General features: G+C 37.5%; 1 protein-coding gene and 1 pseudogene across 2 annotated transcripts in view; one reads left to right on the top strand and one right to left on the bottom strand.

Annotated features, from left to right (window-relative positions):
- The window catches only part of LOC145726846 (uncharacterized), a 73,179-nt gene that overhangs the window by 49,935 nt on the left and 3,943 nt on the right, over window positions 1-19,301 (top strand). For both annotated transcript variants that reach the window (XM_081976107.1, XM_081976106.1), the window contains 3 exons: window positions 13,445-14,089; window positions 14,143-14,379; window positions 17,070-18,744. In XM_081976107.1, the coding sequence (XP_081832233.1) occupies window positions 13,476-14,089; window positions 14,143-14,379; window positions 17,070-18,744 (2,526 nt within the window). In that variant the 5' untranslated portion in view covers window positions 13,445-13,475. The remainder of the gene's footprint in view (window positions 1-13,444; window positions 14,090-14,142; window positions 14,380-17,069; window positions 18,745-19,301) is intronic.
- LOC145726848 (cytosol aminopeptidase pseudogene) lies at window positions 14,420-16,333 on the bottom strand (annotated as a pseudogene).

The following is a 19,301-nucleotide window of genomic DNA, read 5'->3' as shown; positions in this document are numbered from 1 at the left end:
TAGAAAATGAGTTGCATAATTCAATAGCTGTATAGGAAAAGTTCAATTTTACATTAGTTTTTCTCTTTTTAACATTTTTTTACAACTTTATAATTGAATTTACTTATCAAACACTTAACCTCTGTACGAATGGACCATATATCAAACTGGGTTCGAGCCCCATATGTACTGGGCCGCATCCTTCCCATCAAACCGGTCATAAATCATGCAATTACACGGCAATTGGCAACACCGGCCGCACGTATAAAATTTGCATTTAAATGTGTTTGGTTTATTTAATATAATGACTTTGGTAAATTCAAGTAATTCTCGGAATGCTGCGGTGTTTCGCACCGTTTCGAAAAAAAAAACCGCTATAAGGGAATCGCTTATGCATACGATAAGACGCGCAGAGGAAGTAACGATTATTGCCCCGCAACCACGCCGGATCTAGCATCGCTAGACATTTTTCAGCGCGTAATTAGCATTTTCGGTGGAATTTCGAAAAAGACAACAGGAAATTATGTCTGGATTTTAGGGCCTACGAGGCCACTAATAGAGCCGGTGTCGACGCGTTTCCTGCCTTTGCCGCTAATGTAAAACTCGTTAATTTTTAATTTATTCGGTTGTTGCTGTTTGTATACCTGGCCGTAGATCACCCAAACGGTAATGACTCAATATCTAAAATATTTCGATTGTGGTGACTGGAAACTTAACGATTTATGGCTTTTTAAACAATTTGTCTTTCGTGGAAACAGTACAAAAACCATTAGGTTAGTCATCATGATTTGAATCTACAGGGTGCCAAAAAGTACAAAGAAATACTTCAAAGAAGTCAAGATACTTAGTATAACGTTTCAGTTTGTCTGTTGTGCTTCTTACACGTCACGTGACTAATTTTGACAGCTTTGTTTTTATGTTTAGTCTTTGATACTTTCAATAGTGGTCACGTGACCAAATAAATTTTAGCTTTCATTTGACAGCGTCAGTGGTAAATCTGTCAATTAAGTTGCAATTTTAGTGATCACGTGACTAAATTATAATTTTCCAAAATTCAAATCGGTTTTTGTAATGGTCATGAGACTGTTTTGACAACCTTGAATTTGATTTTCTGGCTAATTTAAAACTTCCAGATCAGGTGATTTTGTAAGTTCAAGCTTGAATTTGAAGTCCAAATTCTTCATTTTTTTCAATGTCACGTGATGTACTTTTCCCACATTTAATTTACTCTCATAATCTGAAACTTTTATAATTTTAGTTTGGGAATTTTCAAAAAATTTTAGTCAAATAACTAATTATTATTATTTTCTGGTCACGTGACTGTTTTAACAGCTTTGTTCTTAAGTTTGATTTTTGATTTTTGATTTTTCAATTTTAGTTGTCCGTCAAGTGGTCACGTGACGAAATTTTAGCTCAGAGACAAAAGTGAAGTCGCCATTTTAATGATCACGTGACTGTTTTTTGGCAATTTTCAAAATTTATAACGGATTTTGTATTGGTCACGTGACTCGTTTTAACTGCCCTCACTGCGGAATTTGAACTGTAACATGACTTTCAATTTTAATTTTGTGGCTATTTTAAAAGTTCCGAGTCACGTGATTTTGTAACTTTAAGGTTGAATTGGATTTTTAGTCGGATTTTCTGAAGTCACGTGACGTATTTTTCCAATATTTAATTGACTTCGACTAGAGAGGTTTTTTAGGTACTTTTTGAAATTCAATATCTCGGGAACATGAGGAGCTAGAGAGGCCATTTTTAACTCATTTTGTAGTATTTTTTATGCTTTTTCGAATGGCGTAGGAACGAATTTCCTGCGAATCTAAATAAAAGAGCTACGATTTTTCAAAAAGTCAAAAAATTCAATTTTTGTCAAAAGTGCAATTTTGGCAAATTTTCATTTTGCTCCATAAGGGTTCTAATGCACAGCAAAGGATATATTTATACCAAAGGACATCAAATTAAGGGAAATAACCACTTTGAACCTTTCAAAAATTCGAAAAATGCCATTTTTTGTCAAAATTTTCAATTTTTTTTTTTGCTCCATAAGGGTTCCAATGCACAGCAAAGGACATATTTATACAAAAAAACCTTAAATTAACTAAAATAAACACAAAAAAAGGATTTTAAAATTTTTCACTTTTCAAAAAAATGGAAAGAATGGGGGGGTACTAGAGAGGTTTTTTAGGTACTTTTTGAAATTAAATATCTCGGGAACATGAGGTGCTAGAGAGGCCATTTTTAACTCATTTTGTAGTATTTTTTATGCTTTTTCGAATGGCGTAGGAACGAATTTCCTGCGAATCTAAATAAAAGAGCTACGATTTTTCAAAAAGTCAAAAAATTCAATTTTTGTCAAAAGTGCAATTTTGGCAAATTTTTATTTTGCTCCATAAGGGTTCTAATGCACAGCAACGGATATATTTATACCAAAGGACCTCAAATTAAGGGAAATAACCACTTTGAACCTTTCAAAAATTCGAAAAATGCCATTTTTTGTCAAAATTTTCAATTTTTTTTTTGCTCCATAAGGGTTCCAATGCACAGCAAAGGGCATATTTATACAAAAAAACTTTAAATTAAGTGAAATAAGCACAAAAAAAGCACTTTAAAATTTTTCACTTTTTAACAAAATTGAAAGAACGGGGGGGTACTAGAGAGGTTTTTTAGGTACTTTTTGAAATTTAATATCTCGGGAACATGAGGAGCTAGAGAGGCCATTTTTAACTCATTTTGTAGTATTTTTTATGCTTTTTCGAATGGCGTAGGAACGAATTTCCTGCGAATCTAAATAAAAGAGCTACGATTTTTCAAAAAGTCATAAAATGCAATATTTGTCAAAAGTGCAATTTTGGCAAATTTTTATTTTGCTCCATAAGGGTTCTAATGCACAGCAACGGATATATTTATACCAAAGGACCTCAAATTAAGGGAAATAACCACTTTGAACCTTTCAAAAATTCGAAAAATGCCATTTTTTGTCAAAATTTTCAATTTTTTTTTTTGCTCCATAAGGGTTCCAATGCACAGTAAAGGGCACATTTATAACTAAAAACCTTAAATTAACTAAAATAAACACAAAAAAAGGATTTTAAAATTTTTCACTTTTCAAAAAAATTGAAAGAATGGGGGGGTACTAGAGAGGTTTTTTAGGTACTTTTTGAAATTCAATATCTCGGGAACATGAGGAGCTAGAGAGGCCATTTTTATCTCATTTTGTAGTATTTTTTATGCTTTTTCGAATGGCGTAGGAACGAATTTCCTGCGAATCTAAATAAAAGAGCTACGATTTTTCAAAAAGTCTGAAAATTCAATTTTTGTCAAAAGTGCAATTTTGGCAAATTTTTATTTTGCTCCATAAGGGTTCTAATGCACAGCAAAGGGCATATTTATACAAAAAAACCTTAAATTAAGTGAAATAAGCACAAAAAAAAACACTTTAAAATTTTTCACTTTTCAAAAAAATTGAAAGAATGGGGGGGTACTAGAGACGAGATTTACTTTCTAATTGTCATAAAAGGTAAAACTTTGATAACTTGTATTTTTGGATTTAAAAAAATGTAATCAAATAACGTTTGTAAGGTCACGTGATTGATTTTTTAAACGTTACAATTGAATTCTGACGGTCACGTGACGCGTTTTTCCAATATTTATTTTACTTTCTGATTAACTATCATAATCTGAAACTGTTTGGATTTAAAATATTTTTTTATAAATAATATTTGTATGGTCACGTGATTGTTTTTAAACGTTTTAATTGAATTCTGACGGTCACACACCTGTTTTCCAACCATTAATTTGCTTTCTGACTAACTGTCATAATTTTGATAATTTGAATTTTTGGATTTAAAACAAAATTAATGAAATAAAGTTTGTAAGGTCACGTGACTGTTTTTTAAAAGTTGTAATTGAATTCTAACGGTCACGTTTTCTGACTAACTGTTATTTGAAACTTATAGTTGTTTTGGTCACGTGACAATTTTTGGACACCTTTGAAAAGTCAACAAATAAAGTTGTGAGAATCTAAAATTGGTCTGTCATCTGAATTTAATGTGATATAAATCTGTTGTGCTGTCCTGTCAAACTGTCAAGTGTCAGACATCGTGCGTCAAAACACGTTCAAGTGTCACCTGTCAACTGTTTATTACACGAAAACTGTCACAAGAACAAAATGTGAAAACACTATGGATTTATAAAATGGTCATAGAAGGGTAGATTGTTCCAAACACTTGTTTTATGGCATTCCGGTTTTATTTTCGCCACTGCAAGGTCCGGACCCAGCTGTCAACTGTCATTAACGTCAGAACACTGTCAGCAGCGTCAAACATTCAGCATTCGCGCGCTAGATATCTTACTTTACTTTAATTACCGCATTCTAGACTATAAACGAACTGAAATTCTGGCAACACTGGACCAATGAGCATTTATCAAATACTCATTATTCCACAAATGGGCATATAATTATTTTATCCCCCAGTTAATGAGATCGTTGCAACGACAATTTGACTAATTCAGTGGGGCGTAATTTGAATTATTCGAGTTCCTAAATTGCATTATTATTAATTTTGCGTGTCGCATTACAGAGTCGATTGAACTGGTAAATCAAATTTCACCCTGTATAATTTTGAACATTTCGTAATTGATCGAATGTGTGTGTGTTGGTCCACATTTTAACGACTTTATACCGAGAATTCTACCGCGAAACCACTTAAGGCCTTCCAAATTTCCTGATTTATGCCCAGTCTCTCATCAAATGCGGCTATAAATTTTTTTATCGGCTTTTGCCCGTATCTAGTTATAGTGGGACAAACGCACCACTGAAAGAGTAATATATTTGGATTTAGTTTGAAAAACGTATTTTTTCAGTTGGTGTATAAAATTTGTCGTGGATGGAACTGTGGAACCGGTTCTGGTACGCGTCTGTTTGTACAGTGTATGTGAATATTGCGGAACTGCGGGACGGTAATTGCAATTACCACGGTAATAAGTGCCGATTTACCGTAAGTTACAATTATTATTGCTTTTTAAATGGGCTTGTATCGTTTGCCTTTACACGACTCGGTGCTGAGTTTTATTAGATTTTACGACTATGACTTTTTTTATCAACCATCCAAATAAGGGATCAAGTGGTTTTTCTCTTTAAAAACCTGAAGGGATGTCTAGAATCAATAATAAAGTGCTAATATCCTTTAACATGTTGGCACAAAAAAGACCATAATCTTTAGGACCAATAAATCCAGACCTTCGTTAACCGTCCCAAAAACAAATTACACGCTTTTTATGGCAACCCCCTAATAAAGATGTTGACGACAAGGAAATCCCCTTTTACAGGACAAATAAGTCACATTTTGCGACCTTGTAAGTGCCAGCTGTGTGTTGCGGGGTTTGCAGAAATCAATCTTGAATCTTTTGCGCGACACAGGGTGGCACTAAGGGGGGTGGTTGTTATCGTTTCAACCCTCCAAGCCAAAACAACTAAACAGCTAAATTTCACTTTTCGTGAGGGTGTAACCGACAATATTTCACGGAACGAAATTCCGACTACCGAAGCGTCGCTTTTTCCCGGTAAAGGCTTTGCACACAAAAGGGCGAGAGGGGGGTGGGGGGGAGGACGAAGGGCGGCATAAATTTGTACCTCGGGCGACGAAAAAATGTAAAGCCCGCCATGGGCGGTCGTTTTTACCGTGCAAATCCGAATAAGCCGATGTCAAGGGTCGTAAATACATTAACGTAGTCCTGTCACGGCCCTGGGCTGTCATCTTGCTGATTTGTATACAGGATCGGACTAGAAAAAATGTTGTAAACATTCTTTAAATTTGTCTGTTACAAAATAGTAAAGTTAGAGTTGGAACTTTTGCTTGAGCTTGAAGTGAAAAACAAAGTGAAGGACTCCGGGTGCACCTGGTGCACTAATTTGTATTTCGTCGAAAAGAACATTAGGAGGATAACTTTAGACTTCGATTTTCAAACTAAAAAGTCTAGTAGGACATCTGGTGCAATCATTTTTAGTAAAGTTCGACGACGTGGATATTTGTTAAACTGAAATGGAGTATCGATGTTTTCATTGAAGAAAGTTCTGATGATATAAGCAGTTCTTTATTGAATAAGAATAGTCGATATCGACGTATCTTTACATTATTAAACAGTATCACCAATATTGTTCTCATTGACTGAAAAAAAATACGAATTTACAGAAAAAAATTACTCACCACAGTACCAATTTCACACTAAATTTGCCAATAATACGGAACGCCATTACAGAAGAAAACCGGATTAAACATGTCCCGATTGACGTAAAGATAACAGTTTGACATTAAGATGACAATTGACAGTCGTGGAAATATGTTGAAAGGTTAGGCACACGTCATTTTTCAATCAGTATCAAACAAATGAATTTCACGTTACATCGTGCTCATGGAGCTCTACAAAACATCTATTGTGAATTTTAATTGAATTGTAATAGTTTTAAGAAAGTTTCGTCATTTCGTAGCTTCATGGATAAGATTTTGATAGTTTCCAAATATGGACAGTTTCCACCATTAATGACAGATTTAAATACAGGTGTGGTAAATCTAAAACCGACCATATAAAAACCGCGTAACGGACAGAGAAACGTACATTATAGCATTCGCGGGACTAAGACAGAAAACGAAAAAAATATCAAGTAGGCCATATTTTCAGCACGCTGTTGCCAAACGCCAAGTATCACTCAAATACCGTCGACAAAACAACTTGGCGTTTGGCAACCGCGCGCTGAAAATATGGCCTACTTGATATTTTTTTCGTTTTCTGTCTTAGTCCCGCGCATGCAATAATGTACGTTTCTCTGTCCATTACGCGGTTTTCCTATGGTCGGTTTTGGGTTTACCACACCTGTATATCTAAAGGACATAGACGTTTTACCGACCAAAAAAAATGTTTTAGTTTAATAGCTCCTTGATTCCGATTTCGTCAATTGAAACATTTACATGTCAAAATTATATTCATAGATCAAAATTGTGACATAATTTGATAATATGATATACACTGATTGTGTAGCTTTTAAATAAGTTTTGTAGTTTTATATAGAGATGGGTACGCAGAAATTTTTTCCGAGAAGGAAATAAACTTTGCTGGGAAAGTTTAACATTCATTAGTCATTTTTACCTGTCAGTTTAGTCAATAATCGCGTTTTTCAATGGCAGATCTATAGTGCAAAAATAGTGTATCTGTATTCTATTCTTTCAAATGTCATTAAAACAGTAGATCAATACACCAGGGTGCGTATTCTTGAAACGAGGGAAGAAAATTATCAAGAAAAAGACCTGTAGAATGTGACAGGAACCCGCCATTGTCAGCTTCTTCCGTCACATTCTATCAACACTTCTCTTGAGAATTCCATTCCCTGCTTTCAAGAATAGGCCCCCAGGGTGCGAGGGAAGGCACCGCCTACTAAACTAGGAGGTGCTTGTCAAAAACATATGAAATATACTTGACTTGACACTCTTGACAGAGACAGATAAATTAGGTTGTCCACCGCCTACTATACTAGAAAGCTTAGAAGGTGCTTGTCAAAAATTCCAATATGGCGGGAATAGTGGTGACAGTTTGTATTGTGGAAATTGAGTTTTTTGATTAGATGAATTTTTACGGTTTAAAATCAAAACTTGACGTTATTTGCGTAAGTTGTTGGGGTTGGGCAACCTAAAGCGACTACCACCACTGTCTGATTTGCAACCAGAAATCACAGAACCAGCTTTTCCCATATTTTTAAAATAGGGGATTAAGGAAACACTCACAAAACAGAAAAAAAATGCAACCAAAACAATTGTTTTCCTTAGAAACGCAGGTTAGAAATAGGAAATAGGGTTAGGATTTAGAAAAAAAAATTAAACAGGTTAATTTTGATGTATGACATTGACACAAGTAAAATCGGACTGGCCCTCTTGCGGTGATTTTTTCTTCAAAGAACCTTCATATGTCTAGCTTCAGGTTACTCTATCTCAGTTTAGTGCCGATTTTTAGGTTGTCTATGTGTCACATTCTATCAAGACTTCTCTGGAGAATTACGTTCCTTGCTTTCAAGAATTAGGCCCCAGATTTGCAATATATTAAGGTGCTTCAAAGACAACATTATTGAATTGCATGACCAAATTTCGATATTGTATATTCGAAAGTTTTAGGTATCTTCACGAAAAATAAGAAAATTCCCACATTTGTCCAACTCTAGTTTTCACGTTTTGGTTAGTGATAGATAATAGTTCCATGGATCTAGTTACATTTTCTTTTCAAAAAAAAAAAAACAAACTAACGTGCTAATTTGAATTTCAAAATCAGCTCCCATTATTGGCGGACCAATCAATTACAGGTTGGACCGACTGGATAATTAAAGAGTGTATTTCTTTGGGAGGGGCAATTAAGCTTAATTAGGTTACGTTCATAAGGCTAGATTAAAAGGCCGTAGGAAATCGACTTTTTTTTGCTTGGATTTTGCACTGGTTTTACACAATTCCAGCCCTGTTAGTAAATCGATATCGGCCGAGTTAATTACGTCCATTAAAATTTCAAAACTTTCATAAAAATTCTGATAATTCGCGGCAAAAGGAAACTTGGAAACTGTTTTAAATATTCTAGCGGTCATAAAATTTAAATTTACCTGGATCGAGTTATTTTTTCACCATAAACCTGACCGAGTTTTTCCCGTCTGAATTATTATATTTACGGGTTTCAAGAAGGTATATTTTATTCAGAATCGCTCGGCGCCTCCCTTGTTTCGAACCCCCTAGAAAACTGTGTTTATGAAAATTGCGCCTTCATTAAATATCCAATATTTTCTCGAACTGCCAGCCCATGAAATATTCATGTGCGAATGTATGGCTGCGCTACAAATTGCTTATTAAACTTTCAAAGAAATTATGAGCCGTCGATTTTATATTCTGCGGACAATTTCTAATAAATCATCCTCTATCTCTGAAAAAAGCAGGTGATTTGTCCATATTAGTCCTTTCGACAGTTTTCACTCATTTTTTGGCACACATCCGAGAAGAAAATGTGTCGCTGAACGATTGGGAGATAAACAAAAAAAATGAGCGAACCATTAATTTGGCTCGCCCTGGTACACTCGCAGCTGCCACGATGTCCGAAACGAATCGCTATTTATTGCCCCTCGTAGCTAATAAATCAATCCCTGGTATACTCAGACAGTACTTAACGTTCTAACAATTTCTTAATTGGAAATTTCACCCATTGTATATGGGTATGTACTAAATCGACTCAAATTTAGTTCCCATACATATTATTGTACAAATAACGCATAAATAATCGATTCTAAACAAGTCAATTGACCTAATTCGGGGCGTTATTAAAGATCCGAAAACGGTTCTTAATTTCACGGGTTAAATAGATTTAAACAACAAACGGATTTATGAAGCTAATTTAGATTTATCGTCTCCCGGTTTCGGCTTCCCCAATTTGCATAATAATTGTATAAAGTCCGCGATTAACGTTGCTCTGGTCGCCTTTGGCGGCCGCCTCCAGTTTCTGTTCTCTTTTAAAGCCGCATTTCGACGTATTAACACGCATAATATGACGTAAACGTCAAAGGGATTTGTGGTTTGATCCCACAATACGTTTAAGCTACCGGACTAGTTTTGTGCGTCCGCGTTGTTCCCTTGAAATTGCCGCCATTAGATCGGTTCTCCCATAATTCTTCTTACCCTTACAAAGTGTACTCTTACCATTGCAAACTATGTTTACATGTCTTTTTGATTTTTTTTACTGCAAGTCAAGCTTAGTTCTCATAACCGCGTTTTGCGTCTGACGTCACTTATTTCCTATTGGTCAACAGTAAATTTTCAGCTGACAGATCTGGCGAAACTTTTTTCCCTGTTCACAGTAGTTGCCCTCTAAACACGATATTTTTAATTGTCAATTGTCACAATTTGTTAATATTTCGTTTATTTTTTTAATTTAACTGATATGCCTGCTTTATACCTCTCAATTAACAATTAAACTAAACTTTCATTTAAACTAAAATTAATTTATCAAAGCTGAAAATGAACTTACAAGCGAGCCCATTTATACTTTCAATTTACACTAAACTAAAATTAATTTTGAATTACAGTTAAACCAACTTTATTAAAGTTCGGCTTAATTCGTTGACTTTCGGAACTATCACTGTCATACTTGTCATCACTCATGATGTTAATTGCTGTCTTCTAGTGCGATACGTAGTCTATTAGACTTGAATCGTCTATTTCCATAATTGGATTTTTTACCGAAAAAGTGGTTTAAGAACAAATTTTTAAAATTATTATAATAAAAATTTTCTTTATCCACAAAACACGAGTAATGACGATGGCAATAGAAACGTCAACGTCAAACATCAACGTCGAACGTCCAGTAAGTCAAAACAGTCATTTATTTTTCTAATTATTAATTTGTAGTATAAACCTAAACAAGATTTCTTAGTTTAAATATTAATTTTAGTGGAAATTTAAATTTAATTTAATTCTTAAATGGGAGGTATAAAGCAGGCATTACAGTTTCTACTATTCAGCTTGTTTTGCAGAAGTGTATTCTTCATTTTTGTCGCCTTGCAAACAAGGATGAATGAAAATATCTTCTATTCTCAAAGTTCCATGGCAATTGCCACGTAAAAACTAAAAATGAATTTGAGATGTTAACCTATATTTTATATGAATATAAACATAGGAAACCTACCTCATTTCTGCTGTGACTGCCGTGTTTTTTCAGTTTTGCCATTCAAATATAACTTTTGCCCTCTGCATCGTCCAAAACGTCAAAACACTAGAAACAGACGCAAAAAGTTGAAAATTATCAGCTTCTTGCGGGCTGTCATTTTCAAATTTTGCTTCTACCAATAGGAAATAAGTGACGTCAAGCGCAAGACGCAAAACGCAGTTATGCACCGCCTACTATACTAGAAAGCTAGCTACTAGAAAATTCATGAAAATATCTGACAAAAAAAATCAACTTAGCCTAGTTCGGTGAACGTCACATGTTAGCCCACCGCCTACTATACTAGAAAGCCTAGAAGGTGCTTGTCAAAAATTCCAATATGGCGGAAAGAGTGGTGCCAGTATGCGTTTGTTTGTATTGTTGAAATTAAGTTTTTTGAGGTTTAGATGAATTTTTACGGTTTAAAATCAAATCTTCAAGTTATTTGCGTAAGTTATTTTTATTTGCTGCCGTTCATAACATTTCCAAGTCACATTGTAACAGTAATTCAGGAAAAAGCCCAACCGTATCAGCTTTTTACTTTACAAAAAACCGGATCTAATGTAACGTAAAAATGGTAGTTCTAACCTAATTTTGTCCTACCAACAGCTCATGATAACAGTTTTCTGAAGTCCCTAATAAAATTCATTATTTGTTCTAATCTCACAAAGGTTTCACCAGTTTACTTGAAAACTCTCTTTTCCATTTTTTTTTCGCTTAATAAAATTGGGCGTAAAACGGAATATGACGGATAATTTTCATAACCGTCCTAAGTTTGAAGTACGACTGAAACTTTCCCCAGGACTGAAACTACTAAAGTCTGATTTATTCTTATTTTAGACGCGAGTGTGTTCTCTACAAATTAGGTTTTCCTCGATCGAACTAATGTTTTCCGCAAAACTGCAGTTTCACGTTCGCTGAGTAGCTGTAAATTGTCGAAACGGATGGTTTTCCTATTTTCCTCAGACAATTTTATTTTCAGGGAGCGTTCTCAAATAGACTGACGTAATTTGATTACCGTTCCACTCCAATCGTTAAGTTTTTTTTTTTTGGTTAAACACTAATAAAATATGTAGTCGTTTAAACGAACTAACAACCCAATTTGAGACCTAATGACTCAGTTTTCCCCTTGGAAGACGTATAAAGTCACCGCACCCCGGGCCAAAAGATGGTAACATTAATTGATGACAGGCAGAAGGAAATTTTAATCGAAACCACCCTAGAAAAAACTACCTGACAGCAGCTGCGCCCCCCGGCGATGACATAAAAGTGCCCTGCGTCAAGATGTTTGAAAAGCGAAATTCGGCCTAATCAATGGACACAATTCACTGAAAACTGGGGTTTTAGTTGGAATTTTTGGAAAGGTGGTTAATCCGTGTAATCGTGCAAGGGTCCGTGTGTTTTTCGCTTTGTGTCGTACACATGCGGAGTGACAATAAGGGGTGGTACTACGGATTAGGGGTGTAATTTTTCTGTGGCGAATGCCACAACTGAACCCATATAATTTGGGTGATTTTTCATTGCTATTTTAGTGAAAAAGGTCCCACAAGAGAAAAATCTGAAATCTTAAAAAAGTTTTTAAAATTTACAGCTGAACCGTGTAAAATGACATGTCATTTGCATTTAATTTTTGTTAAAAATAATGATTATTTCCCTCATTGTACTAGCAGCCAATAAAATTCAATGAACCTTTCTAGTTCGACCAATGAGAGCCGTTATATACTGAATAAATCCCTGGTTGCTAAAATTTTACACTGAATAAACACCTCCTACCTTTTTCGAATACGTTTTTTTGAAGAACATTTGATATTAAACGAAACGGGATTTAGACACATATAAAATTTAAGCTATTTTCTTCAATATTAACAATTAATAAATCACTATAACGTAGTTTCCATTAAAAAATTACATAAATTAAAATATTATGACGTCTGATTGTCAATCTGAAATGTAAACAAAAATATACATGGCTGAACGAAAATCTGTCGTCTGCTGGGGTGAGTTCAATATTATCATTAATTTCATCACGTTTAGTTTAGTATTTGTGTTCTAACTAAGGTGTTTTCTTGTTAATAAACTAAAATGTGAGTTTTCAGGAAATAATCTTGACGTTTACCCCTCGGCGTTCACGTTTTATCACGTAAAATGTGCATTGGTAGGTTTTTTGCAAAATTGTTCTTTTAGGCAAATGGTTTCGACTAAATAATTCTTTGGAAAAAATCGTCGAATTATTTAGTCTCAATCATTTTTCAAGCAAAATTTTGCAAAAAATCACCCGGTAAAACTTGAACGTCTCGGGATATAACCTATGATTAATTATTTCAATGTTTTGAATACTAATCTGAAAACTTAACTATTAAGAACAAACCCGTGTTCACCCTGATCTAAAATATTTATAATACGGTTAATTAAGGTTTACCAGTTTATGTTTGTGCTAAAATCTCTTTAGCTAAACTCTAGCGTCCCTTATACCCAGGCAAACCGTATAAACCGCCCTAAATAAAGCGAGACTCCGACCGAAGAACTGTTTAAGCTGCCAGAATCCGTTGGGACGCGTACTTAATTGCCTCCCATATGCGACTGCATACTTATTAATCACCGCTAATTAAAATTTTCGCCAATTAGACCTTAAATTAATAGTTTTTCACTGTGTTTGTGAACCACGCTCGTTGCACAAACTGGGACAAACCCTTATTTGTTGTTTTGAATCCTAACTGTTTGTTAACACGTGATTTTTGTATTGTTTCAGGTGGTTTCCCGAAAGTCAATGTAACCTACCAATGACGTCAAGGACAGCACTGAACATGGCGACAGTTGGCTGTTCGCCCACTAGACGGCGCGCAAAGAGCTGCGAGGCGAAACGGTCGAAACGTTTTCTCACTAGATGGCAGAACGAGAACGAGCAACAAAGTTGTGACGTCAGTTCACTATGTTCTGATGTGACTGGTGCGCGACGTGACGTTTTGACTGTGCGCGGCGAGTGTAGTGGGCGCCACGTCGACGATGACGCGGAACGGTATCCAGTAATAGTCGAACCTAAAAATGTCTGTGATCGTTTATTTGAAGACTGTAATTTAGCTATTAGTTTAGCCTTAGCGGTATCGTGTAAGTTGTTCTTGTGCCTATACTATGTGACGTGCGCAAGGGTGCGAAAGTCAATTGTCGACAAGGCGCTCTTGTTGACTGTATCGTTGACGGTGTTAAGCGCGGGGGGAGCGCACGCGTGGGCTAATGACTTGGACAAAACGGAACAGTTACTGGACAAAATCAACCTGGAACAGAGCATCGCTGCTGTGTTCAATAAAGTAGCCTACGGTAGCACAACTAAACGCAGCATACCAGATAACTCTTACCCAGTTACTACAATGTCCACTATGCTGCTTACCACTTTTAGGTCAGTCATATTATGTTCAAAAATTACTCAAACTAACACAATTTCTTCCACAGATACTCGGATGGTTCAGAGGAATGGGCCCGAGTAGATGTAAAAAACAGGAACAGCCCCCTAGATTCGGGTAGATCGAGCGTGGAATTCGAACAGCCCGATTTTGAGCCGGAAAACAGTCGCAGAGACCTGGATGGTTACGGTTCTGACCTGGAGAAGGATCACGCCTTACCTACTTCAGCACCTGCGGCCGACATTCTGAAAAACAACAACAACAAACATTATGGAAATCCTAATAGGTCAGTTCATCAAACATCCCTTAAAAATAAAACCAATTAATGAATACAAAAGTAATTTATTGGGTAAACACATGAAGACCTTAGCAAAAAAAAAAAAACTATTTTATACATCCTCGACAACAAAAGAGACGTGCAAGAACCGCACTAGTCGGTATTCGTTTGGCAGGTGACCAGGCTGCCATTTTATTAGTATACAGTTATAGTCTGGAAAAATTCAAAAATTGCACCGGAGCATTGTGCCACGTGCAATTCCTGCTGCCACGGTAAATTTAATTCACACTGTTTAACACAATGAACGAGGGAATCACTGTCCATCTGGGCAGGAAAGTTGATAGAGTAGTTGGATGAGGGTGCGAGTGGGTCTGCCGGTCATTCTTCCTTGGGTAAGGTAGGGGTAGCTTTTATCTTCGCTTTTAAATCCGACTCCGGTAACGTCAAAGTGGATCCAATCGACGCAGTCGATGAATTCGTTGAGGAAGGCGGCTCCAATGCAAGACGAACCGTGTCCGAGACCTTTATTATTGACGTCATGAGAGTGGAACTTGGTCACTTTCTTTGTAAAGTACTTCCACAAGGGCAATCTCCACACTCGATCACCGGTGATTACTCCAGCTTTTCGAACTTGCGACCACATTGTTTGAGAGTTGCAGTATACCCCACTTGCTGCGGCGCCAAGAGCTGTTCTGACCCCAGGAGTTAAACTGGCTACGTCAATCACCAATCTAGGATGGTAAGCGTTCTGACCGTAGACCATGGCATCAGCCATGATCACTCTGCCTTCATTGTCCGTGTCAGTTACCATAATGGATTTTCCATTCAGTCCCATCACTACGTCTCCGCATTTCATGGCCATACCGCTTGGCATGTTTTCACAAAGAGGGATAACTGCTTCAATGTTAATGGGGAGGCTCAAAGCCGATGCAGCCCTTATCGCTGCTATAATACTGGCAGCCCCTACCATATCAGCCCTGTACTGTTCCATTCCATCGCACCTTTTCAGGCAAATGCCGCCACTGTCGAAGGTGATTCCTTTTCCTACCATCAAGATGGGTTTTGTGTCTGCGCTGGCCCCACAGTAAGATATTTCAACCACCACAGGTGGTTCACAGGATCCTCTAGCCACTGTGAGAAAAGCGAACATTTTTTTGCTTTCCACCCAGTCTTTGTCGTGCACCATGACTTTAATTCCACAAGGACATAGTTCATTTACAGTTTCTTGAGCAAAGTGCAATGGGGTCATTTGGTTAGCGGGTGTATCAGACAGTCTCCTGGCCAAGTTTTGAGACTCTGCCTTGAACAGCCCTCTTTGAAAGCTCTCAGCGTCACTGTCATCGAACAACTCTAACGTTGGTATGGGTTTCCAGTGTTGCCTCGACCGGTTCTCTTGGTACCGCCACAAGGCTAGGGCACTTCCTTCAGCAGCTTGCTCTGGATGTCCGAGCCCTTCAATGAGAATACGCCCTACGCACTCCTTCTTCAGGAGTTGAGCTCCGATTCCGGCAGCTTCCCGCACCACCTCTAAACCTTCATCGATTGCCTCCATTTCGCAATAAGCCAAGCTCTCTCTTCCTAGCCCTACTAAGGCGACGGCCCAAAACTCTTTGTCGATATTGTTAAAAGTCCTACCGTCCCCTTGTTTAATCTCGCACCCTCCCGCTTTGACCAATTCCATTAATTTGCCGCCCAGGTGATCGTTGAACTTGGCGGCCGCTTTAGTGAGGACGGGTTCTTCATCCTCACCCTCGTACACTCCCAAAATGAGGCCCTTCTTCTCGTCGACGCATTCGTCCGAGCAAAATAGTCGTCGGGGCCATGGGCGCGGTAGGGCACGCCCCAGGCACGGCAATCGCTTTAAACAGACTGGCAGGGACATGTTTGTTCCTTAGTGTTTTAGCATTTTACGTTGAAATTTGGACGTTTTGAAACTAAATTTGACAAACTTTTGTTTTTTGCGGAAAGTGACGCGTGATAAACAAGTCCGTTGGTGGGTGGTCTACTGGTCTCTATACAGGAAAAATTTTGTTATTTTTAGTTTCAAATACTGCATATTTCTCTTGTAATTGGGAAACAAAGTGATTCTTTTGATTTTTAACTTTTATGCATAGTAAGTTAATCATTTATAGAGGTGTGGTAAATCCAAAACCGACCATAGGAAAACCGTGTAACTGACAGAGAAACGTAGATAATTGCATGCGCGGAAAAAAGACAGAAAACGAAAAAAATATCAAGTAGGCCATATTTTCAGCGCGCTGTTGCCAAACGCCAAGTTATTTTGTCGACGGTATTTGAGTGATACGTCTTTGTCCCGCGCATGCAATTATCTACGTTTCTCTGTCAGTATCACTCAAATACCGTCGACAAAATAACTTGGCGTTTGGCAACAGCGCGCTGAAAATATGGCCTACTTGATATTTTTTTCGTTTTCTGTCTTTGTCCCGCGCATGCAATTATTTACGTTTCTCTGTCAGTTACACGGTTTTCCTATGGTCGGTTTTGGATTTACCACACCTGTATATGGTATACTGTATTTCAAGATTTACACTGGACTAAAAATGATCTTGATTACCGTAGGATTCAGGAATAATTCCACAAGTTTTGTAATTGACTAGATAAGTAGGTTGTAATAATAGTCATTCTAGTATACAAAAATAACAGATTTAAAAGTGATGTTAATTAAACAACATTTTCAGATACAACAACGATCGAATACATCCCGACGTCAACTCGCCTCAAGAACAAGTAACAGAAAATATCTACAAGACCACAACTACCTACAACTTGCTGCGTAATGTTAAACCGACCAAATCAATGTACAGCAAAGCGTCGCCCAGTTACGTGCCACCCAGTAGAGCATTTTTCACGCCGCCCTTGCCTCCCGCCTTACAAAATCCGTACGCGGACAAACCGACTTTACGTGGTACCAACTCGGATAGTTTTACCAACAGACGCCCCATACCACCTCCCTCGCTTATGCCTTCTGGTGATCGTATTCCCTTCAGGCCCGATTTGCCTAACAAAGTGAACGTGGAGAAAGCTCCTTCTAAACCAGGATTAGGTGAAGGAATGAGACAGAGCAATCAACCTAGTCCGTTGGACGCAAAAAAGAAGAGTTTGAACACGCCCAGTCAGAATGTAAGAATTGGGGAGTTTTACGGGAACCGTAACGATAATGTCAGTAATTTCGAGTATGAGAAAGTGAACGTGCCTAGTATAACTAGAATTTTGAGTGGGTCCAACGGACGACAAGATGATATACCAGATTTGCTGTGGAGGACCGTTACAGCTACGCCCAATTTGGATCGGCCCGAACCTAAAGTTACGAAAACTAGAGCGCCCTCTGCTGAGCCCAGTTTGAAACGCCAAGAATTAGAGGTGGTTCCGCCTAAATTACCACCTGAAGTGCCTCCTAAAAATAATCAAGACACTGTAGGAGGAAACGAGGTGCTGACAGATAATGCCCGTCCTTCATTGGATCGTACCGAAGGAGTGACAGTCAAAAAAGAGTTACCAGAAAAGAAGAACGTTTACGTCGAAGATGTCACCACTCAAATGTCGGACAGTGTAAACTTACCTAATGTAAAGGAGAAGGAAACTAACGTGACCGCGGTTGGGTCAGATCAAATTTGGCAAATATGCTGGAACGTCCACGTCTACCTGGTGGTAGTGGGTTACATCCTCCTGGCAGCTTTTAGCATCTACAAACTGATCCGATACGAAAACGATCCTCATATGTTCTCCAAGTCCTACTTTTTGACCATCCATCTGATGTTAACGGTAATCTGCGTCTTGCGCATCTTCTATCTCATCTACGACGCATACAACGTACACAAAAGCTTCAACATCTTTCTCTACGACTTTCTCCACGGATTTCCTTTGAGTTTGCTAGCCACCACTTTTGCCGTGTTGATTTTGTTCCTACTCAAGCGCACTCTAACCCATTTGGAAGTGAAAACTCGTCCAGTGGTCCTCGTAGTGTTCGCCCTTTTGCACATAGTGCTGTGCTTCTGTTTAAGTATCGTGGAATCTTTAGGTTGGGGACTCGAACGTGCCTCGTTTTCAGTGTGCAAACCAGTTTTTGTGCTCCTGGCTTGGGCTTTAGGATTCAGCTACTTGTACTTGTACCGGATCATCAAGAACGTGCTAGCTAAGAAAAGTCAGAACCTTTCAGAGATGTGCACCCAGAATATTTCTTATGCCAGCCATATTACCATCGCGGTGGCACTGCTTTTTATTCTGCTGGGATTGGTGCAGTTGTACGCGTTGTTTTTCATCAAGGTGGACAAGTTTACGGTTAGACACCATTGGATTTTATGGGGCTTCGAGTTGAGCGTACGATTCATAGAAATCTCCATTATCACGTTGCTGGTAAGTTTTTTGTTTTGATTTTTTTTATATTAAAGCTTGATTTAACATGTACTGGGTGGTCTATTAGTAAATGCAATATTTTAAAAACTCTCAGCGACAAGGCAAGCAATTTTGAGATTTTTATTTGTACTTTTTTCATTGGTAAAGAGCCTGATTGAGCCGGATATGAAAAATTCACAGAAATTTATTTATGGATAAAATATCAAGAGAATTTTAGGACATTTTAAGAGAATGTTGAGGAAAAGGCTAATAAATGTACATCAAAAGTAACAATTCAGGCAATGAAATTTGGACTATTTGAAAATTATAAAGTGCCAAGTAGATGGGTTTCTTGGACGAATCACACTATAAGTATAGCATTTACAGCTCCGTGGGGGCCAAATTTGACAGTTCTGACGTAAAGAAACACTTGACAGCTGTCACAACTGTCGAAACCCGTTTACCAGTGAACTGAAACTATAAAATTAGAATTAGTTGCTATTTTGAAAAATTACACTGGAAGTTTGACAGTTGGGACGTTAAGGAACGCTTTAATATTTTGCCTGCGTCACGTGACA

Source organism: Ips typographus, linkage group LG3, assembly GCF_016097725.1.
Source record: "Ips typographus isolate SLU linkage group LG3, UJ_Ityp_2.0, whole genome shotgun sequence".
NCBI lineage: Eukaryota > Metazoa > Arthropoda > Insecta > Coleoptera > Curculionidae > Ips > Ips typographus.
Note: the sequence above shows the minus strand (reverse complement) of the source record. Positions and strands in the feature narration are given on the sequence as shown.